Source organism: Coenobita brevimanus, chromosome 51 (assembly GCF_032717465.1).
Source record: "Coenobita brevimanus isolate Jiangsu-jjx chromosome 51, ASM3271746v2, whole genome shotgun sequence".
Classification (NCBI taxonomy): Eukaryota; Metazoa; Arthropoda; class Malacostraca; order Decapoda; family Coenobitidae; genus Coenobita; species Coenobita brevimanus.
In genome coordinates, this window is record NC_137004.1 from 1,266,413 (window position 1) to 1,292,045 (window position 25,633).

Below are 25,633 nucleotides of genomic sequence, written 5' to 3' on the forward strand. Positions count from 1 at the left end.
AAAATTCTGTACAGTATGTGAGTACTGTGTACATAAAGAGACCATAAGTGTGAACCTACCTTGCTTCTCCACAGCACGATTGACCATATTGGCAGGGGCAGACATCGTGCGCTTGTAAGGCCATTTGGTGCCCAGGGAGCCAGATAGAGTACGCACACTGGCACTCTGAACCAGCGTCAAAGCATCCTTCGCACGGCTCAACTTCCGCTCAAACAGGTCACTGGTCATGTCCGAGTTTTTCAGGTCTGCGGAGTAAAAAAAAAAAAAAGTAATAGTCAATCTGATATTGCCCCTTCAATCTGCAGAGACCTGAAGCAAAGCAGCTGTAGTCTATAGCATTTAAGGGTAGAAAACTAACCAACATCCACTGGTGGCATTCGTTTCATTGTTTTGTTTCATTTTTAAAGGCTCCAAAATGCTTGCATGCGTCGGCCTTGGTCACCTAATGGCGGCTTTCCATGCTGCATGATCCATTGCAGCCTCCCTGTTCAGTTCCTTAACCGTGAGGTCACACTTAATGACCTCGTCCCATGTCTTTCTCGGTCTACCCCTCATAACCCCACCCCCAATATTAACACTTCTCACCTTCCTCCCCCAATTATCATCCCCCATCCTCTCCACATGTCCAAACCATCTCAATCTACCTCTCCTCATTACAACACCAATACACTCCTGTCCCATCCCACCTCTCAACTCTTCCATCGTAAACCCAGCCCCCCTGGACCTTGCACGTAGGGACGCACTACACATCCACCTAATCATTGTCATTTCTTTATGTCTGAGCCGGCAAATATCCTCCTACTTTACTGTCCAGGTCTCACTACCATACAGCATTATACTCCTAACACATGCTGCATACAAAGACACATTAGCTCGTAGGGAGAGCCCTCTCAATGTCAGAAGAGGCAAGAGCTCCCTGAACTTCTTCCAACCACTTCTCACCCTAGCCACAGAGCTAGCTCCAGCCCCACCTCCAACACACAACATGTCTCCAATATAACAAAACTCTTCCACACACTCAAGAGATTCACCAGCAAGTTCAATCCTTTCACGCCTGAAAATCTCCACTTGCTCTCCCGAACACGCCGTACACATAAAATCAGCATTATCTCGCAGTCTACTATGATACCACTACATCTCTTGTACACCCATTTATCACAATCACCGCACAAGATAGAATTACTTCCAATGCCCTTGTGGCAAACTGAACATGGCCACTCTCCCTCATCTTTGACACTACCGCCACCAACCCTAGATATCATCACTTTTGTTTTATCTGCATTAACCCTTAGGCCCTTGTGCCCCCTACCATCTCTCCACTTCCTAAACCTTTCCTCCGCCTCCCTTTCGTTCTCTGCAATCAACACCAAATCATCAGCATACATCTCCCACGGGAGTCCGTTTCTAAAGTCACATGAGAGGGCTTCAAGTACCATGATAAACAACATGGGACTCAAAACTGATCCCTGATGCACACCACCATTCACGGAAAACTCATCACTCAAATCTCCATTCACTCTTACCTAGGTGTGAGCACCGACATACATAGCCATAACCATCCTGACCAGCCACTCCTCCAAGCCAAGCTTTCTCATTGACCACTTCACCACCTCTCTAGGGACTCTGTCAAAGGCTTTTTCCAAATCAACAGAAACAAAATACAGATCCCTTCTCCTACCAATATATTTTTCCTGAAGCTGTTGAACAATGAATATGGCATCAGTGGTCCCTCTACCTGGCATAAACCCAAACTGCATCTCATCAATATTCACTCTTTCTCTATCATACCTTCTAAAACTCTCTCTATTACCTTCAATATCTGATCTAAAAGCTTTATACCTCTATAATTTCCTCTTTCCAGGGCATCACCCTTCCCTTTATACACATTTACAATTCCACTCTTCAGCCAATCATCTGGGACAACACACTCATAAATAATCCTATTTATCAGGTCAGTGACTAACCTCACCCCTATATCTCCTGAGGCCTTCAACATTTTGGCAGTCAACCCAGACACACCTTCTGCCTTCCCCACCTTCAATCTGCCTATTGCCTCACTCACAGTAGCAGCATCAATCAACGGCCAAGGGCCAAACACTGGATCTACTGGCTTCAAACCTTCCCTATCCCAGTCAAACTCCTCATTCAACACGAAAAAGACCCCATTTACCTCAAGGATAAGCCTACACAAAGCCATCACTCTTACTCTGACATTCTAACTTCCAAATCAGGGAAAAATATTCACAACTGATTTGGGCATTCTCACCCTGAAAATGATTGTATGGGATATTGTTACCATGAACGAAGGAAAGGACAATCTGTGAGTTCACAGATTGTGTGAACAGAATTTCCAAACTTGTGCAACACCTCAATTATTATTACAAGTACCTAGGAGAAAGACAGGAAATTTGAAAAAACAAGCTGCATGGAATGCCTTCTATAGCAAGATGAGTAGACTGGTGACTAAGCAGGAGGTCAAAGACAGAGAAGTAAGTGAGCAGTATTAGCTAACAAGAACAATCTCTTGAGAGTAACTAACTGATGTGTGGATGGATAAAGGGCCTACCATGACATAAAGTAATGTAGTGGTGGATGAGTGTCGAAGAAGCAGCAGTTAATGAGGAAAGAAGACTTTGGGGGGAATAAAAAAGGGACGGTAAAAAACAGAAATACCTGGCTGCTAAGTGTAGACCCAGAAAGGAGGTATACAGAGCCAATCAGAGTCTTGGAGATTTTTACTGGATAGCCTAGATAGTGGTGAATGAAGGATTGTGTTATTTATGGTGGCAAAACAAATGACGAGATAAAATGAGAATATCATATAAGCAGTGTGAACAGAAAATTCGACAGGCAATCTTGCAAGATCACTGTCGCACTATTGATGAACTACTGGAGGCCACAAGTTTCTCTTGAGTTTAATCCAATAAATTTTGACACAAGATCTTGGCATGCATCAATTCTCAGCAAAATTCATCCCCAGTCTTCTAATGGAAGATCAAATAACAAATTGTGTGAACTTGTGTCAGAACTTGAAAGAACAGCTGACAAATGACCCAGAAATTTTGTGAAATGTCATTATGGGTAATGAGACCTGGGTTTATGGGTATGACCCAGAAACCATGCAGAAGTCCAGTCAGCAGAAGACACCAACATCCCCAAGATCAATAAAAAGCATATCAGGTCAAACTTAACATCATTACAATGATGATCTTGTTTTCTGACACTGAGGGAGTGGTTCATAAAGAAATTGTACCCCATGCACAGACTGTGAATCAGCTGTTCTACATTACAGTGCTGAAGTGTCTATGGGAAAGCAACAGGCATAAATGTCTAGAGAAGTGGCACACCCAGAAATAGTTCTTACATCACAACAATGCCCGATAATACACCGCATTGTCAGTTCAACAATTTAGCCAAAAACAACGTCGCTGATGCTCTGCACCCCCCATACTCATCAGATCTTGTTCCCTGTGATTTTTCTTGTTCCCCAAGATTAAGTTGAAACTGAAAGGCAGAAGATTTGACAACTTAAAAAAACGCAAGAATCTGGACAAGTTGTCAAAAGACAACTACAGGAAGTGTTTCCAAGAATTACACAAGTTTACAGTGTCTCATGGGGAGTACTTTGAAGGGAACTACAATGGATTTGCTGCAAGTTTTGTAGTGAAATTTTTTGTTAACAATTCTGGAAATCTGGGGGTACCTGCCCCCCCATATTTTCAGTACTATAATCCACTCAGTTTCTCTAAATACATTCATAACACATTTCAATCACTTTTCTTGAACGAGCATGATCACACCACCACATCCACCCATATTTCCCTTCCAATATAACTCATACCCACAATCCTTCCCAACACTCATCCGTGGTGATTTTTCTCTAAACATAACTACCTGTAAGCAGCAAACATTTACCTGCCTTCTGTTCAAGGTGTCAACCACTCCTTCCACCCCATCCTTGACCCCCAAACCTCCCAAGCTTACACAACTACTAACCCCATATACATCTCACCAGTATGCCAAACAATTCTCACTTCCTCCCCCCAACACCCACACCCACATCCACAAATGCCCATGCACAAAACCCATCCTCTCACCACCTACTCTAAACCACTCATATCACAAAAACAAGCTGGCTTCTACATTACATACTTATACATACAATACATTTATACATAAAAAACATACAATACTATACACATATACACTCACCTCTTGGGAAAGCCACATCACCATACTTCTCAAGTGCAATCTGTGCCTCTAGGTAGAGTGCATCAAAGCGATTGAAGAAGAATTCCCAAGAGAGGATGCGACGGTCAGGCAGGCGGGAGCTGAGCTGGTGCAATGCTTGTAGGATCATTGGTCGGTCCAGGATCACACTGTCAAACTGGCCAAAGAGAAAAAAAATCTCTAAACTGTCAGAAGAAAATAAAGAAATACTGTACAGTATTTAACTTTCACAAGAGAATAAAGAAGTATACTATATATCTATACTGCCAGGCGAGAACAGAAAAATACATTAATTCATTATATGTCAACTTTTATTCATGTTATTTTTGCTATAGGTAGGGGCACTCATCACCCACCCACTTAGCGTAGTGGTACTATGTTTTAGGGTAGCTCCACACTGAGTGGCAAACCAAATTGTTTCCTGTTAACTAGGAAATCATTTACAACACTGGGTGGTAACCTTATAACTAACCAACATGTGTTCCCTACGTAACAGCAAGTGGGTTGGTGGAGGTTAATGCCCCTCCCAGGAAAACAACTAAAAATATAAATAAGAAGCCTCAGACCAAGACTGACCAACAGGTGAACTGAGGACCGAACAAAGAACACGGTACAAAGTGCAAAATGGAATGTAATGGGTATGAATGATGACATGAAAGAGAGAGAAATTCAAGGCGATTCAGGGTGCAAAAGTGGACATATGTAGAATAACAGAGATTAAATGAAGGGGGAAAACTGTGAGAGAATGGGAATAGGGATGAGGTATATGCATGTGAGTAGGTGTGAATGACGGGGCAAAAGAAGTATGAATTGTTGTGTGCAAGAGATGGAAGAAGAATATAAGAGAGATTGGATCACTTGCCTCATGGATTGTGTGGGTAAGATTGAAAGTAGGAATACAAATGTGGGCGACTGTGTGTGTGTATGTGCCAATGCAAGAGCATGCATGCAGAGTAAAAGAAGAGTTCTGGGCAAATGAGGAAGCATGCATGTAAAAGTTTGAAAGGAATGATAGAGTTTTTTTGACAGGAGATATGAATGGAAAAGTAGGGAATGCAAAAGTGGATGCAGTAGATGGTGAGTGGAGTGTACCTGCAAAAATGCATGAGAATGACAGTGTTCTAGTGGATATTTGTGCAGGGAGGAGGTTGGTGATGGACAATACCCTCTTTAGACACGAAATGATCTACAGGCATATATGGCAAGTGATAAAAAGGGTTGGTGGTACCCTGAATGAATGGAAGGTAATGACTGATTATGTGTGCGTGGATGACAGAATGAGAAGGTGTGTAATGGATGCAAGAGCATATAGCGGTTGGGGGAGTGGACTTTCTGACCAACATGCGGTGGTGGCAAAAGTCAAGGTTCAAATGCAAGGGAGGAATAGAAGGAAGGAAGGACAGGAAGAAGTTCATACAAGGAGGGTAGAAAGGTTGCAAGAGGATGGAAAAATGGCAGAATATAACAGAGATAGAGGAGTGATTGGGTATATATGATTTGGAGCAGATGGGGGAGGTGGATGGTGTGTGCAAGCTATTCACTGAAGATATCTGTGCAGCACGCGATGTGGTGTGTGGGGTGATGAGAAGACGAAAGGGGGTGCAAGAAACAGCATGGTGGACTGAAGAGGTGAGACAAGCTGTGACACAGAAGAAGAAAGCATATAGTAAGTGGATGGGAAGCAGCGGTGTGGAGGAAGTTGAGAGATGGAAGACAGAGTTATATGTGGAGAGGAAGAGAGATGTGAAAAGATTAGTAAGAGAGAGTAACAAAAGAGTGGATAAGGAATTTGGAAAAAATTTCAGTGTGGAGGGAATGTATGAAAATGTTCTAGAAATCGGTCACGGGAGTAAGACAGGGTAATAAAGATGTTAGTCAGGGAGTGAAAGATAAAAATGGCAGATTGCTAGTGGAGAAGGAAAAAAAGTGAGCAGATGGAGAGAACACTTTCAAGAACTGTTAAACACAGAGAATGAAAGTGATGTGAGGATAAGTGGCTGGGGAATGGCTGGGAGAAGGAGGGAGGTGAGAAGAGAGGAATAAATCAGAAGGATGGAAGTAGTGGAAGCAATAAAGTCAAAATGGGGAAAGCCCCAGGAACTGATGGAGTGTGTGGTGAAATGCTGAAGCATGGGGGAGACATAGTAGTAAATTAGATATGGAAGATGTATGGATTGGCTGAGGAGGAAGGTAGAGTCCCAGAGGATTGGAAGTCAGGTGTAAGTAATCCCCTGTACAAAGAAAAAGGAGAATATGAAGTGTGTGATAATCATTGGGGTATTTGTCTTCTTAGTGTAATAGGAAAAGTGTATCGTAGGATACTTACTGACAGAGTTAGGGAAATAACAGAGGAATTAGTTGGTGATGAACAGGGAGGTTTTAAGAAGGGAAGAGGTTGTGCAGATCAGATATTCATTCTTACATCTTTAGTGGAAAAGTTTCTAGAGAAGGGAAAGAAGTTGTATGTAGCCTTCATGAATTTGGGAAAAGAATATGACAGGGAGGATAAGCAAGGAAAGTGGAAAATATTAAGAATATATGGAGTAAAAAGAAAATTGTTGAATGTCGTGAAGAGTACGTATGAGGGTGCTATGGCTGCAGTGCATGTGGATAGTGAACTGAGTGAATTTTTCTATTTGAATGTTGGACTGAAACAGGGATGTGTCACATCTTCATGGTTATTCAATCTATATATGGATGGGGTTATAAAGGAGATACAAAGTAGGGCAGTGGATGCTGGAGCGGCTTAATGAGAGAGAACAACGTTTGGAAACTCCCTGTACTGTTGTTTGCAAATGATACTGTACTGTTATGTGAAGATGATGGGGAACTGCAAGGCTTGGCAAATGAGTCTGGAAGTGTGTGCAAGAAATAGAATCTAAAGGTGAATGTAGGGAAGAGTAAAATTATGTTCTTTGAGAAAAATGGTCACTGGATGTACAGAGATGTTGGATGATGAGGAAATGGAGAATGTAAGTGCATTTAAGTACTTGGGTAGTGTGATGAGTCAGGATGGAAGTTTGGAGGGTGAAGAGCTTGAAAGGGTACAACAAGAAAGAAAGGTTGATGGTTCTTTGAAAGCAGTGATGAGAAACAGGGAAGTGGGCATGGAAGTAAAAAAGTCACTGCATGACAGTATTGTGATACCAACTCTAGCATTTGGATGTGAAGCTTCAACCTTGTCAGGACACAAGTTAAGACTCAGAGCAATGGAAATGAGTTATCTGAGAGGAGTATGTGGAATTACATGGGGAGACAGACTGACAAATGAAGAAGTGAAGGAGCACCGTGGTGTGGATGTGGATCTGATAGAAAGCATTAGGAGAAATACAAGGAGGTGGTTTGGCCATGTGGAGAGGATGAAGAGCGAGAGACTAAAGAGGAGAGCGTATGTGAGAGAGGTGGAGGGGATGAGAGGGAGGGGGAGGCCAAGGATGAGATGGAGGGATGGTGTGGAGAGATGTGTGTAAGCTAGGGAGAGGGAAGCAATGGCAGGGGACTGGGCAACATGGAGGTGAATTGTTTGTGGCCACCTATTATGGGATTAAGGTGCGTGGCAACAGACAGATAGACAGACAAATTTTTGCTGTTAAATCCTTAGTAAATTACAGAAATACTGTCACTTAATATTTTGTTGCTGACAGTACAGATGATCTCCCACTTCCTCCAAATCACTACATAAAACGTAAGGAAATAGTTGTGATAGTCTAGAACAAATTTCTGACATATAATGTGGATGACCTGTATCTAAGCTGTCAGAAACGAATACAGAAGTACATAAAACACTCAGCAGAGAAAAGCAACTGACTAATTACAATGCAGAATGCTGGAAGCATAACATCGGCAATCATTGCCACATAAATGTCTGTACTGTCACAGGAGAAAGGAGAAATAACTAAATTTCAGATGAGAAAATGGGAATAACCTAAACTATCACAAGACAACAGGGTACTATTTAAAGTGACAGAGGAGAACAGTGAAATATCTATCCTGTAAGATGATTAGAGGAATATTTAAACATCTCCATGATAGTGGGGAAATATTTAACCTGTCACTTAGTTTTTGTTGTTTCCATTTTTTAAGGCTCCAACATGCTTGCATGCATCAGCCATGGTCACCAAATGGCGGCTCTCCATGCTGTTCAATCTTTGGCAGCTTCCCTATTTAGTCCTTTATCCCAGAGGTCACACTCAATGACTTCTTTCCAAGTTTTTTTTTTTGGTCTACCTCTCACTACCCTACCCCCAACATTAACACTTCTCACTTTCTGCACCCAATTATCATCCCCCATCCTCTCCACATGCCCAAACCATCTCAATCTACCTCCTCTCATCACAGCAACAGTACACTCCAGTCCCAACCCACCTCTCAACTCTTCCACCATAAACCTAGCCCCTCCAGGCCTTGCACTCAAGGATGCACTGCACATCGACCTAATCATTACCATTTCTGTACATTTGAGCCCACGAAAATCTTCTTCCTCTACTGCCCAGGTCTCACTATTATACAGCATTATACTCCTAACACATGCTGCATACAAAATCCCTTAGCATGGAGGGAGAGCCATCTCAATGTCAGGAGAGGAAACAGCTCCCTGAACTTCTTCCAACCACTCCCCACTCCAGCCACATAGCAGGCTCCTGCCCCACCTCCAGAACATAACATGTCTCCCAAATAACAAAACTCTTCCACACACTCAAGAGACTCACCAGCAAGTTCAATCCTTTCTCACCTGGCAATATCCACATGCTCTCCCCAATGCACCACACATAAGAAATTAGCATTACCTTGCAGTCTACCTCTAACTCCACTACATCTCTCAAGCACTTATTTCTCACAAACACCGCAGAAGATGGTAATTACTTCCCAAGCCCTTGTGAAAATTGTATATAGCCACTCTACCTCTTCTTTGACAGTGCCACCCTAAGCCACTGATACCATCATTTTTATCTGCATTTACTCTTAAACCCACATGCCCCATACAATTTCTCCATTTCCTAGATCGTTCCCTCCGCCTCCCTTTCATTCTCTGCAATCAACAACAAATCATCAACATACAACATCTCCCACGGGAGTCCACATCTGAAGACACGTGAGAGGGCTTCAAGTCAAAATTGACCCCTGGTGTACACCAGCATTCACGGAAAACTCAACATTCAAATCTCCATTCACCCTCACCTGGGTGTGAGCACCCAAAAACATGCCCATAATGACCCTAACCAGCCACTCCTCGATCCCAAGCTTTCTCATTGCCCACCTCACCACCTCTCTAGGGACTCAGTCAAAGGCCTTCTCCAAATCAGCAGAAACAAAGTATAGTTCCCTTTTCTTTCCTATATATTTCTCCTGAAGCTGTCAAACAATGAATATGGCATCAGTGGTCCCCCTACCTGGCATAAATCCAAACTGCATCTCATCAATATTCACTCTTTCTCTAATCATACCTTCTAGAACTCTCTCCATTACCTTCATTATCTGGTCTAAAAGCTTTATGACTATAATATCATCTTTCCAGGGCATCACCCTTCCTCTTGTGCACATTTGTTTGTGGCCACCCCAAACAGGATTGAGACGTCTGGCAATAGATAGATAGATAGATAGATAAATCAAGGATTCGTAAATCACGGCTATGTGGCTGTCAGACTGCCGGCAACCTTAAATCACAGTTAAGTCAAGAAAATCATGGACCTAGGCACCCAAGTGGGACTTTTCCAAGGAGAAAAATTGAAAATCGCGACCCAACAACCAATCAGTGCACGTCCCTGGTGGCATGTGTGCATACTAATGCCGCCATGTTGTTGTTGTTCTTGTCCCGCCAGTCCACACACTACAGACTGTCGCCATGGAGTAAGAGAGCTACCTGCCTTTTTTGTGCAACTTCCCCCCGCCTCCTACCTGCCATGGACCCTCTCGACCCCCCGATGAGGCGCTCTAAGCAGTATGGCAACAAGAAGCTGCCGCCGTTGTTGTACAGTCAACATTTGGAGCTCATTCGTTGTGTTGAGAGGGGAGAGAAGTTTTCAAAGCTGGAGAAAGAGTTTGGGAAGAACAAGTGCTAAGAGGTTCTAAGTTCTTCCCAACACCACCCCACTCCATTCACTTAAGCAATTTCGTCATAGAATTAAGGTGAGATCCCTTAACATGGCTTATTTCAATTTAATACACGCACTGAATATTCCTAAATTTGTATGTTTGTGTTTGATGGCACCCAGGGGGGCACCCAGGAATTTTCTACGGCAGGGGGGAGCCCATAGTGAGGTGAGGTCAGGTAATCCGATAATTACTGGAGGTCATATGCAGGTTTAGAGTCAGGGAGCTGCTGACTCATGTGTTACTCTTTGTTTGTACTTGCCAGTTTTTCATGTTTTGCTGTTATCGAAATAAATATATATAAAATTTTAAAGGACCCAGAGAGCTAAGTGGGGGGCCCGAGCCTGCCCCCCCCCCCTGGGTGTGCCCCTGATGGTGCCTAGATAGGTGTAGGTAGGGTGCTGTGGGGGCAGGTTGGCCAAAGTCCAGACCCAAATTAATTTTTCACATAAGAGTTATTATTCATAAATCACGGAATTCGTAAATCACGACAGTGGTCCAGACCAAAATTGCCCCGATTTACGAGGATTGAGTGGATATATATATATATATATATATATATATATATATATATATATATATATATACATATATATATATATATTTAGGTGGACGTGCAGTGCGTCCCAGAGTGCAAGGCCTGGGAGGGCTAGGTTTACAATGAAAGAGTTGCAAGGTAGGCTGGGACCAGTGTGTATTGATGCTGTGATGAGAAGAGGTAGACTGAGGAGGTTTAGATATTTGGACAGGATGGGGGATGATAATTAGGTGCAGAAAGTGAGAAGCGTTAATATTAGAGGTGGGGCTGCAAGGGATAGACCGAAAAAGACTGGGACGAGGTCATTAAGTGTGACCTCAAGGTTAAGGGACTGAACAAGGAGGCTGCCAAGAGATCGAGCAGCATGGAAAACCGCAAGTAGGTGATCAAAGCTGACTTATGCAAGCATGTTGAAGCCTTTCAAAATGAAAATGAACAAAAACAGATACAGATAAAAAAATCCGGATACAGAGGTAACAAAGCCAAGGCCTAACATACGGATACGGAGCATGTCCAGATATGGAGCATCCAGATTACAGGGTGATTACTGTACTATATTAGTCACGAAGAAGTGCTATGACAACAAAGTAAAATAAGCTGCAAAAGGGTGAAATTATGGGCCAAGTTAGTGCAAAATAGGTATAGTTTTCATATTTAGTACTTGAATATGCTACTGTACTCATTTATTTTCAAACATGTGCTTGAAATCCCACCCGAGGAGGGGACCATCAAATATAATGGACTATTGGCTTTATCGGATCAGGCTTCCCCCAATTAGTCTGTTATAGCGAGAGTCTACTGTGCTGTTGTGGTCATGCCATGCACTCTGTAAAATCCTCAAGTAATGCATGGAACTGTTTTTACTTTCACAGTGAGGGCTATAGCATCTGAATGTGCACAGTCTTCTGATGTTGCAGTGACCTCAGGCTCACCTGGATATGAACTCAGTGGACTGCAGACTGAAGCAGTCCTGCAGTTTATCATCCTCCTTTGAGGAATGGGGAGGAGATAAGGGCAGCAGAGCCAGTGCCAATGGTAGAAAGTGTATCTCTCCAGAGTATAATAATAATACTGCAACATGGAAAAAGTCCCCAGCAGGCAATACATGGTATGCTCACAAACGCATCACTATCAATGTGGGGTAAAACCAACGAACATTCTGCAGTATCAGTAATCTAAGATGTCAAGGAGTTTCATCCAGTATGAGCAATGGTACTTTTTAGAATGAGTGCACAAGATGTCAACCAGCACCTCCACCACCAAATACCCTCAGGCCCTCACTAACTCAAAGTCCTGCTTATGCTGTTTAAAAAAAAATGCTTCCCTGTATTCAGTTTCAGAATAACTACAGTTCAGAGTGGGGCAGGATCAATAATACAACCACTGCAGATGACTGTACAAACTGGTAGACTGACTAACCTGCTGTTCCAGACACCAGCAGAGAGCCCGGAGTCCAGTATTGGGTAGTGTGGTGAGATAAAGACATGCACGCTGGGCCACCGCCACATTAATGTCATCTAGGGAGGACAGGAGGAAGCAGAAGGCGTGTGCGAGGGCTGCCTGCAGTCCTGGACACTGGTGCACAGACCACACTCCAAGAAATCGACCCAGCACCACCACTTTCTCAACTGTACATGCAGCATAAAGTCAGTCACAATTTAAAGTTACTTCATCTACAGCTGTCATGTTACTGAAGAATTAATACTGTTTTTTCAAGCCGCTTGTGATTCAACATACCATTACTTTGATGTACAAAAAAAATGCATTTTTGCACTTTTAATCCCGTAAGTATGAACCAGATACATTTCTAATTTAAACCCTCAATGGCAAGGACAATGCTTCACCTACATATGTCCTAAACAGGGATTTACAGTCTTTCAAAAACAACCGCTGGCCTTAAAAAATGGTTGAATACATCACACTGAGTAAGAAAATGCACTAACATACTGTACAGGACCTGGTGCAGGTGATTCCTGTCATTTGGGGTACATTCAGCATGTCTTGCTATGGTGGCTGAATACAGTGCTTTACTTTTAAGTGGTCAGCCTATCAATCTACCTACCTATCTTTTTATTTACCTATCTCTCTACAGCTGCATATCTTAACCCCAAAACAGGTTGCTACAAACAGTCTAAAAGTCATCTATCCTCCACCATCAGGCTGCCTTTCTTTCATCTTGCAACCTCCTCAATCATATACCTCTTCATCACATCCCTCCATCTCATCCTTGGTCTCCCTTTTTCCATCCCCCATCAACCTTACATACATTCTCTTAGTCAATATCTCATTCTCCATTCTCACAAGTGAAACATGTACACTTACTATTGTGTATAATGTAAAGCTACATCATTTATTAATTCATTACTATCTATCAATCTGTCTCCAGCCAGATACTTTAATCCTGAAAGGCATGGCCACACTGAATCGCTTCCACGCCATTCTGTCCTTCAATATCATGTGGATAATACCTTTAATATCACATACAGGTACATACACAGTGATCCCTTGGTTATCATGCATAACTAATACTGAACATGGCTCATAATGAGAGAGCTGGACGATAACGAATACAGTGACCCCTCCAATTATGCAGATTCCAATTACAATTTTTACCATTTACACAAAGAGATAATCCCTACCCTCATTCCAGTTATGTGGGAAAGAATCTTCTTTGCTTGGGGAAATTCCAGAAATCCCCCCTCCAAAAAAAAAAAAAAAAGGAAAAAAGGAAAAACATGGTTTGTTGGGCACCATAAGTTGAAAGTCCAGTGTGGTTACATGTCAACAGGGCTGCCAAACTTGCTGGATCTTCCTGATATTTTCAACTTGAGTATCACCTGTTTTTTGGCAAATTCTGATGCAGTAACACTGTCCAACTTTTTCATCGGGATGACTGCGGGAATGCAATGAGCGTAAGGTGCATGAAGATGAACACAGGCTGACTGAGAGCTACTGAGTCACTCGTGGCAGCTGGCATAAATCACGCATGTGCACGAAGGTCCTGCACTGAGCTACACAAAACCCTGGTTGGCAAGAAATAAAAAATGAGGTTTGATATGTTCGGAACAGACCTTGTAAATCCCACTTGCAGACTGTTTTCAGCAAAAATCCAAACATTTTTAAGCTACTTCTTAAATCTTTTACTGTGTCACTGCACCACCATGTCCACAGTATGCACCCTGCATTTGGGAAATTACTGTTCTATGAAGTTTCTTATGGGTGTATTTAACCATTCCATTCAGAAATGTGCAAGAATGTAATGAAAAAGACATTCCAAGGCTACATGGGTATAGTGATGACTGACAGTATCTCTCTTTCTCTGAACTAACCTGCCTGGAATCGAACTTTCCAGTCCTGGTGGTTGAAATGTGTCTCACAGAGCTTCCAGAAGATGTCAGCACCACATGGCAGTGTGATGAAATGTAGCAGCAACTGCACACACACTTCAGCAACATGAGACCACTCTGCCTCCAACAGCGACCACATACTGCACAAATACATCCATACATAAATACATACCAGTACACAGAGATGAAAGGATGGATGGATGGGTGGATAAAGATGCATAAATAGACAGACAGTTGGATGGAAAAACAAACATAAATAGACAAATGGATGGATGGATGGGTGGGCACCTGAATAAAAGAGAAATTAACTAAATGAAGGAAGGAATGAACAGATACATAGACAGATGAAGTAAAGCAGCAATTGGACACATACCTCTGCCAGAGGTGACAACTCAGCCTCTAAAGATGACCATATACTGCATAGATACAAACAGGGTTGCTTATATGGAAAGATAGCTAATGATATGGAAAGATAGTGAATGATTGGTTGGATGGACAGACAGATATGATTGTTAAACTGATATACAGTATCTGATGACAACCATATGCTGCAGATTCATATAGAGATTTTCAGAGGTACATGGATATGAACACTGTGTGGATAGGGGATTGGATAGGGTGGTAGCTCAATGCAGTCACATGGTCCAATGTCAATGCAGGGCATATATACAAGCATATATATATATATATACAGTAAGTCCCCGTGTTTGAACACATTTTACTTCAACGTCTCGTTTTTCACGCAAGAAAAAAGTTTCCGAGTTGTCTCACAATTCGCGAATTTCCCCACAATTAGATGCTCCCTGCCGGCAGGCGGCGACACATACCAATGCTCATTTGTTGGCGGCCATCTTGCGACCACCCTGTCCACAATAACCGACATGGCAACCACCTTCGATGCATACAGCAGGACTATGACTGAGGCTACCAACATCCTATCGACCTTGAGTGATCTGAAGCAGTGGCATAGCATGGGTTGCCAGCACCCGGGGCAAGAAAAGTATTGCGCCCCATAACCCGTGGATCGTTGGTACTCCCTGAGTCCCTTCCAACAGTCCAGGAATTGAACCCCTTACCCCCAAGCACATGTATTTTAAGAAAAAGATTCATTGTACATAACCATTTCTTCACTTTCGTAAATGTTTAAACTATTAAAAAAAAATCGACTATATATATATATTGTCTATCTATCTATCTATCTATTGCCAGACGCCTCAATCCCGTTTGGGGTGGCCACAAACAAATCGCCTCCACGTCGTCCTGTCCCCCGCCATTTCACTGCCCTGCTCCCAACTCACACCCCCCTCTCTCATATACCTCTCCACCCCATCCCTCCATCTCATCCTCGGCCTCCCCCTCCCTCTTCCTCCCTCCACCTCCCTCACATACACTCTCTTCATCAGTCTTTCACCCTCCATCCTCTCCACATGGCCAAACCACCTCAGTGTGTTCCTCATAACACTTCCTATCACATCCACATCCACACCACAATGCTCCTTTATATCCTCATTCGTCAGCCTGTCTCTCCATGTGACTCCACAGGCTCCTCTTAAATAACTCATTTCCACTGCTCTCACTCTTGACTTGTGTCCTTCCAACAACGTCCCAGCTTCACTTCCATACGTTAGAGTTGGTATCACAATACTGTCATGTAGTAACTTTTTCACTTCCATGCTCACTTTCCTGTTTCTTAACACTGCTTTCAAAGAACCAGCAACCTTTCTTCCCTGCTGTACCCTTTCAAGCACTTCATCCTCCAAACCTCAATCCTTACTCATCCCACTACCCAAGTACTTAAACGTGCTCACATTATCCAATTCCTCACCATCCAACCTCGCTGTACATTCACTGACTTCGCCCCTCTCCAAGACCATCACTTTACTCTTCCTACATTCACCTGTAACCCGCCCCATCCCGACATTTTTGGACCTTTTTTTTTTTTTGGCTCAAACATCCGCTTTTGGTGAGAAACATTGAAAATTCATAGAGAAATCGCTCACCTGAGGTTTAAAATACCGAAAAACAGCTAACTAAAAACATAAACAAAAAGCCTCGGACAAGGACTGACCAAACGATGACGACCCAGGACCGGACAAAGGACTTGGTAATGGCTACGTGGAATGTAAGAGGAGCGAATGATGTGGTGAAAGAGAGAGAGATTGTCCAGGTGCTTGAAGGTGCAAAAGTTGATGTATGCAGAATAACTGAAATGAAATGGAGAGGTGAGAGTGTGAGAGAATGGGAGTATGGATGGGGTATATGTGCAGGAGTAGGTGAGAATAAGTGGGTAAAAGAAGGAGACTGTATAGTTGTGAGTAAAAGATGGAAGAAGAGCATAAGAGAGTATGGATCAGTTGGGTCAAGGACTGTGTGGGTAAGACTGAAAGTTGGAATACGAATGTGGGTGATTGTGCGTTCTTACCTAATTGTTCTTACCTAATTGTATCTTTACAGGAATGAGTCAAGCTCGTACTGTCCCGTGTCTTAAACCATATTTATCGTACATATCCTTAAATTTGTGAATTGTTTTGGCACACACTATTTCATTCGGTAGTGCATTCCACTGATCAATTGCTCTGTTTGGGAAACTGAATTTCCTTACGTCTTTATCACCTCTCTTCTTATGCAGTTTTTTGCAGTGTCCTCTTGCTGATGCTTCCCCATATGTTAAGTACTGTAAAACAACATAACTTCGGACAGCGCCCAAACTTCGGACGTTTTGCGAAAAAATGTAATAATTGAAGTTTATTGAAAGAGAGTGCGATATTTGCAAAAAATACTGATATGGGTAGGTAGGGTAATCTTTAAAGATTATTATGTATAAGTCCTATTAAACTAGCTTGAATATGTGTGGGTGAAAAAAATTTATGAATCAAATGGTAAAAAAATCGACATTTTTTAACCCTGCAAAACTTTTTTTCACACAGAACAAACAGTTTCAATTGTAAGAATGTAATTAGTACAATTATATGTGGAAAAGTGTTGTAAGTACTGGGCAGTAAACTATTTTAAAATATATACATGCATCATTTTGCTATGACTGTTTTAATGATTATCTCTGTATTTTTCAAAAAAAAAAATCCTAAATTTGGACAGACAAATTATTGGAAAAATACAGACAACAGGTGTGTGTGTGTGTGTGTGTGTGTGTGTGTGTGTCAAACAGTCTGACAGTGAATTCAATAGTATTCAGCTAGTGAATGAATCAGTCAGTTGTGAGTCAGTTAGTCAGTGAATCAGTGAATCAGACAGTCACTCAATCAGTCCAAGAATCAGTGAGTCAATCACACACTCAGCCAATGAGCTGGTCAGTTGTTGTAAATCAGTCAGTGAATCAGTTCACTGTAGGTGAACCAGTTAGTCAGCAGATAAGTCAATCAGTGAAACAGTCAGTCAGTGAATAAATCAATCGGCGACTCAGTCAGTCAATGGGTGAGCCAATCACTGAATCTGTCAGTCAATGGGTGAACCAGTCAGTCAGTGGATAAATCATTCAGTGAATCAGTCAGTCAATGGGTGAACCAGTCAGTCAGTGGATAAATCATTCAGTGAATCAGTCAGTCAGCAGTGATATGTCAATCGCTGAATCACTCAGTTAGTAGATAAGCCAATCAGAGTATCGGTCAGCAGGAAACCAGTCATTCAGAGGATATGTCAATCAGTGAATCAGTCAGTTTCTGAGATAGTCTGCCAGTCAGTGAATCACTTCTTCACTCAGTGAATCAGTTAGTCATTCAGTCAGTCTGTCTGTGAATCAATGTGTGAAGGGGAAACTGAGAAAATGGGTGAGTACTTACATAGTGATGGATTTATTCTCTTGACACCATATAAGGAATCCACGATGGTCAGCTGCAGCCAGTGCAAGTGCTTCCCCATGCAGCACCAGGTACTTGAGGCACTCACACACATGGTATACAACATCACCATCCTCTAGCACCTCTAACATCTGCAGAACACAATACAGTAAACATTTCATGCTAATGCACACTCACAAAAAACCCTAAGAGCTGCTTGAGAAAACTATCCCACCGAAACCTTAAGTTTTCCCTTCAGTATAATGAAATCATCTGGGCAGAAAAAAAAAAAATCAAAATAGGGGTTTCAGTTGAAAATGGCAAGAATTATGCCATGTCTCTGTATGAACCTATTAAAAAATTATCTTTCTTATCTTAAATCAACATCTCTAAATTTTTAGTCATCCGATCACCCTGACTTCATTTCCCAACCAGGGGTAGGGTGAAGTGGTGCCCAGAGACCAAGAAAAAAACTAACACAGAGGGGACTATCAACAGAAAGCTCAATTAACCCGTAGATTGCGAGCCACAGCTTAGGTTGGGTAGCGTTGCGTTGCTAGCCACAGCTCAGGCTGTGCAGGCTGTGCACCACCGTTAACTACTCCACCCCTACGCAAATTTACACATGGTGTTACGCGCAGATGGAATGAGAGAGATTTTTCTCTTTCCACCAAATGATGCCCTGGATGTTTATCTTCAAGTTTATAATAAGCAAAACAAAATTGCTTTTTTAAATTTTTTTCACTACTCCCCTATGTAAACATATGCATGGCTCAAGCAAAGACGGAGAGAGAGAGAGAGATTTTTTTTTTTCACCAGATGATGCCCTGGATGTTTATCTTCAAGTTTATAATAAACAAAAACTAAAAAAAAAAAAAAAAAAATTCTTCATTTTTTGTGCACCACGTGGTGGGATAAGAAAAGATAACTGCGCAATCCACAGGTTAAATGGACCACATTGCCATTCACTTGCCAATATAGCCCAAGGAACCCTAACTTCACCTCACTGGCACAAGTATTCACACATGCATTTCATATTACCTTTCAACTATTATCTAAATGTATAAAAATTTAAATAAAATGTGAGATACTTTTGGGCACATCAAACATGCAGCCATTATCACTAAGGGCATCCATTTCTTAAGATTACTAACTCATGAAGAATAATTACCAGTAAATCAAATATCAGAGATGAGTTAACCTCTTAAGCAGTCTTAGGATTACTAACTCACGAAGAATGAGTACTGATAAATTATCAGAGATGAATTTACCTCATAAGCAGTCTCTCCTAAGTTCCAGTAATTAAAACTGTCTGGTGATTGGAAGAATGTAAATGATATCATCATAATAAAAGAAATGATGAAAGCTATTTTAAACTCCTTCTTTACAAAGGTTCTCCAATTAACTAAGAATAATCATTTGACAGTAGAATGAAAAGGTGAAAACAAAAAAGAATTCATCACAATGTTAGGGTTAAGAGAGCAGAAACTAACAAATGCATGTAAGTGGATCCAACCTCAAGTGTCTACATAAAGATGCTCAGTAAGTACACATGACTCACAGAGAGTAGTGTGTGGACCAGCTGTAGGTGTGGTGGAAGGTCCTGAAGGCGGAACTTGAACTTGCCCTGTGAGGTGATCCAGAACGTACCATCTTGGCTGGCTCCATTCCCCTGATCATCCCGGCTGCTGGTGGTGTCAATGGGTTGGTCATCCTCACCCACCACACTGGCTCTGGCAATGCTCGCTGTAGCGTGAGCTGTCCAAGGCATTGCAATAAGTCGGACAATGAAAAAACAATGTCATCATCATCATCATCATCATCTCTTTTCTCCAAACCAAGGATGGGTAATATAGGGTCAAGAAAGTAAGGAAAGTGAAACACGACAGAGGGTGAAGTATGAAAAGCAAACCCAGTGAAACTAGCCAACATTCATTCACACACCATTCAAACTCTCTCATCCTGGTTCTACCTCACAGACCTATATGTACCAGTATATAAGAGGTGCTAAGAAAAGGAGGTGTCTAAGCACTGCCCTCCCCTAGTTTTGAGATACATGAATACAGTTTATACCAATGTGGAGTTAGGACCCTCCTATTATCTGCATGTGTAATTCCTAACAAAAATCATTAAAACATTTAATTTAAATCAAATATCCACAGCCTAATAAATTATTAGGCTGTGGGTATTTGATTTAAATAATATGCTTAATGATTTTTGTAAGGAATTGCATATGCTCTTCTTAATAAATAATGTATTTTCAATTTATTATTATTTACTAATAATAATAATTTTAAAAATGTTAAATACATTATCTCTTGAAGCATTTTAAGAAATGCTACTACCCTCCGTCCCTCCCACTTCCTCACAGCAGAACCCTCGCGACCCGCCCGAGCCTCCCCCATCCCTTGTCCAGACATACAGGAAGTGTCCCTTGGACTGCACAGTGCGCAATCCACAGGACAGGCGCGCAAGGCAGGTGCGCAGGCGCAATATTGCGCATGGTCTCATGCGGTGTGCAATGCGCAAACGATATTCACCAAGCACAACGGTACGCAATTGCGCTTTAACGCACCTGCCTAGCACTGGAAAAATCAAGGGCTACTGCATGAGTTTCTCCAAGTTGGTCAATTGATGGATGGATGGTATGAGTCAGGAGATTGAGTACATCAATGGTGGATCATTTGTGGCAAAACCCAAATTGCCTTTCACTAATTAAGTTGTTGGATTCAAGGTGTCTAACTATGTGCTTATTAAATACAATTTCAAATATTTTACCAAAAGAAGATGTGATGAGTACTGGTCTGTAATCAGAAGGGTAAGAGGAACTTCCTTTCTTTGGAACTGGGTGGATATTGGCTTCTTTCCATGAATCAGGGAATGAAGAGGTATGTATGCATCATCTGAATAATTCAGCTAGAACAGAGGCAAGTTCTGACCCAATAAATAAAACATCTATCTTAAGGTGAATTAAAACATCTGGAGAAGGAAACCAGATAGAAAGGGTTAAGACATTCAGAGTGGAAATTCATGAACAAAGACTGTGAAAGTACATACCAACATCTTCCTCAGTGAGTGTAACAGCTGTTGCCACAGCCTTCACAATGTGTTCCTGTGGCATGTTGGCTGCAATGTCCAGCTCACCCACTGTCTCCACAGTTGCTGTCACAATCTGGAGGGGATGGATCTTTCTTCAGAAACAGCTTTTGTCAGTCTATCTATTTATCCATCAATCATCTGGTCCTTACTGCTCCTTCAGGAGCACAAGACCTGGACCTAGGCTCCTTAGTCCAGATGTTTAAGACATGAATGACCAGCTGCTTGCCTCTGAGTGATATTGTATGAGTAACGAAAACCAACTACCCCTTGGATGTAGACTCTTATGGGATTCATCCAGTTAGAATGCCTTAACCCAGAACACCAGCATACATCCATTCAGTTATATGCTTACCAACCACACACTGAACAGTAAGTAATTTCACAGGCTTATGAAGCCATTTGGCTTGTCAGTGTTGTTCACACCCAGTCTGCCTGGCCCAGCTGACCTGTTGACTGCAGGTAAGCAATCTGCACTTATGGGGTCATCCCAATGGTTCCCTACACTGATGATGGTGTGTCAGCATGTGTTGTGCAGTGTTCCTACTCTACAAGTGGGCCTTGTCATCTGTGATTCCACCCAGCCCAGATCTAAGGAAGTAACTGAGGAGGGCTGGGTGATATCCTGACCTATGCCTAGCTAGGTGAACTTGATTAGCTCTACAGTGGATGTCAGGAGGGAGGGTTTGTAATATGGTGTTCTGGTCAAGGTGTTGTATTGCCATGCACAAGAAATGAGAATGTAGGAAACTCTTCAATGCTAGTTTTGGAATGCCTAGAAGTGGGATATAACTGATGAGGGTCTGGCAATGTTTGTGTGCTGACTGTTTTATGTGCCTAGTTGTTCTGTGTAACTCTGTCATATAATGACAGGTGTTATGTGCTACCGCTGGCTGCTGACAACAATGACAACAACAGCAGCAGCAACAACAACAACAATAACAACAACAACAATAACAATAATAATAATAATAATAATAATTGTAATAACTATCATCACCATCATCATCGTCATAACCATCCGGACCTCTTTTCCCATCCTAGGGCAGAGTGGGGAGTAGTAAAGACCAGATAGCCAAAGTCTGCCCAGTTCAATGGGCCACACTTCCATTCACTCATCATTCAAGCCCTCTAAATCCTGGCTACATCTGATAGGCCAAGAAAAATTTCACCACGTTCTGTAGCTTCACATATACCTATCAGACAAAGTCAATTCTAATACTGTCATATCAAAAAGGGGTGCCTTTTCCCTGGTCATGCCATGCACTTCGCACAAAATTCATCCAGCCAGATCGATTTCTTGTCAGTCCCTTAGCCTCACCAACTTCCATACCTCTCTTCCTTACACACTCACCCGCCATAACCCTTCACCTTCTTCTTGGCCTACCTCGCCTCCTCATTCCTTCAAACTTGCTCATATATACCTTGTTTGCCACTCTATTGTCATCCATTATTTCTGCAAGACTATACCATCTCAGTAGGCTTTGATTCTGGTGTCCACAGACTTCCTCACTCTGCACCATTCATTAATCACATTATTCTGTATCCTATCCACACTCTGTATGCCACATATGTTCCTCAGCAGTCCCATCTCCAATGATCTTACTCTAGACTTTTCATTTTCATGCCACACCATAGTCTCACATCCGTATGTTAAACTTGGCACTAACACTCCTTCATGTAAGCCTAGAGCAGTTCCAACACTAAAGCCTCTGTTTCTTATCAAGGCCTTCATAGCACCAGCTACATTCCTTCCTTGTGTCACTCTAATTTCCACTTCTTTTGCACATTTTCCTCTTTTCTATCACTGTACCCAGGTATTTGAAGGCTCTCATCAATTCCAGTCTCTCTCCATTCACTGTAACATAACACTGGGAGTCATCTCCTCTCTCAGTAACCATCACTTTACTATTTTCTACATTTACTTTCATGGCACGATGTTCACAAGCATCTACAAAACTCTGCATTAGTCTACCAAACTCTTGTCTGGTATTTGCAAGTTGCACTGCATCATCTGCATACAACAAATTTGAGATAGTCCATCTATCACCATTCTTTACCAATGCCATCCCTTTCTCCATTACTTGTGTTTTTATTTCTCTCATCACCCCACCCATATATATATACTGAACAACAATGGGGACATCACACAACCTTGTTGCATGCCCATGTTAATCGTGAACCATTCACTTAGATGCCCATTTATTCTTACACATGCCTCACTACCTTCATAAAAACTCTTGACAACACTAGCAGCTTACCATCTACAGTGAACATGCACAAAACCTTCCACAATCTTTGTCTGTCTAGTTTGCTGTATGCTTTTTCCAGATCCATAAATGCCACAAAAATCTTATAGGCCTTCTAACAAGCCTTCACCACTATCTGTCTATCTACAAATATTTGATCCACACATCCTCTGCCACTCACTAGGACTTCTGATATCTCACTTACTTCCTCTATAAAAATTCTTCCATATACCTTCCATACAACATTCAACAGACTTCATCATCATCATCATCATCATCCGGACCTCCTTTCACACCCTAGGGCAGGGCGAGTAGTAGCAATGTCCAGACAGTCCAAAATTGCATAATCCAATGGGCCACGCTTCCATTCACTCATCATTCAAGACCCTGGAATCCTGACTCTACTGGATATGCCAAAAATATTCACCACATTCTGTAGCTTCACATGAACGTATCCGATAGAGTCAATCCAGATGCTGTCATGTCAAAAAAGGGTGCCAAATCCCTGATCATGCACCTCTCCTCACAATATTCATCCAGCCAGCTTGATCTCTTGTCAGTTCCCTAGCTTCACCGACTTCCAAACCTCTCTTCCTCATACACTCATCCACCATATCTCCCCACCTTCTTCTTAGCCTACCTCGCCTCCTCCCTCCTTCAAATTCGCTCTAATATACCTTTTTCACCACTCTATTGTTATCCATTCTCTTCACATGACCATACCATCTCAATACACTTTCTTCGATTCTGGTGTTCACAGACTTCCTCACATCACATCTTTCATGAATCACATTATTCTGTATCCTATCCACTCTCTGTACTCCACATACTGTACATTCCTCAGCAGTCTCATCTACACTGCTCTCACTCCTGACTTTTCATTTTCAAGCCACACCATAGCCTCACATCTGCATGTTAAACTTGGAACTAACACTAACTCATGTAAGTCTCATCCGGCTGCAACACTCAAGCCTCTGTTTCTTATCAAGGCCTTCATTGCACCAGCTACTTCCTTTCCTTGTGTCACTCTACTTTCCACTTCTTTTGCACATTTTCCTCTCTTTTCTATCACTGTACCCAGGTATCTGAACTCTCTCACCAATTCCAGTCTCCGTCCAATCATTCTAACATTGCACTGAGAGTCACCTTCTCTCTCAATAACCATCACTTTACTTTTTTCTACATTTACTCTCAAGGCACGATGCTCACAGATATCAGCAAAACTCTGAACTAGCCTACCAAGTTCTTGTCCGGTATTTGCAAGTAGTACTTTATCATCAGCATACAACAAATTTGAGATATTCCATCCATCACCATTCATTACCAATGCCATCCCCTTCTCTATTACTCGTGTTTTTACTTTTCTCATCACCCCATCCATATATATATATATTAAACAACCATGGGGACATCACACAGCCTTGTCGCACGGCCACACCGATTGTGAACCATTCACTTAGATGCCCATTTACCCTTACACATGCTTCACTACCATCATAAAAACTCTGACGGCACCTAGCAGCTTACCATCTACACCGTACATGCACAAAACTTTTCACAATCTTTCTCTGTCCACTTTGTCGTATGTTTTTTCCAGATCCATGAATAGCATGAACACCTTATTGTCCTTCTCACAAGCCTTCTCCACTATCTATCTATCTATCGCCAGACGCCTCAATCCCGTTTGGGGTGGCCACAAACAAATTGCCTCCAAGTCGCCCTGTCCCTCGCCATTTCACTGCCCCGCTCCCAACTCACACCCCCCTCTCTCATATACCTCTCCACCCTATCCCTCCATCTCATCCTCGGCCTCCCCCTCTCTCTTCCCCCCTCCACCTCACTCACATACACTCTCTTCGTCAGTCTTTCACCCTCCATCCTCTCCACATGGCCAAACCACCTCAGTGTGTTCCTCATAACGCTCCCTATCACATCCACATCCACACCACAACACTCCTTTATATCCTCATTCGTCAGCCTGTCTCTCCATGTGACTCCACAGGCTCCTCTTAAATAACTCATTTCCACTGCTCTCACTCTTGACTTGTGTCCTTCCAACAACGTCCAAGCTTCACTTCCATACGTTAGAGTTGGTATCACAATACTGTCATGTAGTAACTTTTTCACTTCCATGCTCACTTCCCTGTTTCTTATCACTGCTTTCAAAGAACCAGCAACCTTTCTTCCCTGCTGTACCCTTTCAAGCATTTCACCCTCCAAACCTCCATCCTTACTCATCACACTACCCAAGTACTTAAACGTACTCACATTTTCCAATTCCTCACCATC

General features: G+C 42.2%; 1 protein-coding gene across 1 annotated transcript in view; it reads right to left on the reverse strand.

Moving 5' to 3' along the window:
* The window catches only part of unc79 (UNC-79 domain-containing protein), a 384,753-nt gene that overhangs the window by 223,953 nt on the left and 135,167 nt on the right, over positions 1-25,633 (reverse strand). The window contains 7 exon segments of the mRNA XM_080272838.1: positions 60-245; positions 4,213-4,387; positions 12,278-12,486; positions 14,188-14,345; positions 18,003-18,151; positions 19,561-19,757; positions 21,057-21,171. Coding sequence (XP_080128964.1) covers positions 60-245; positions 4,213-4,387; positions 12,278-12,486; positions 14,188-14,345; positions 18,003-18,151; positions 19,561-19,757; positions 21,057-21,171 — 1,189 coding nt within the window.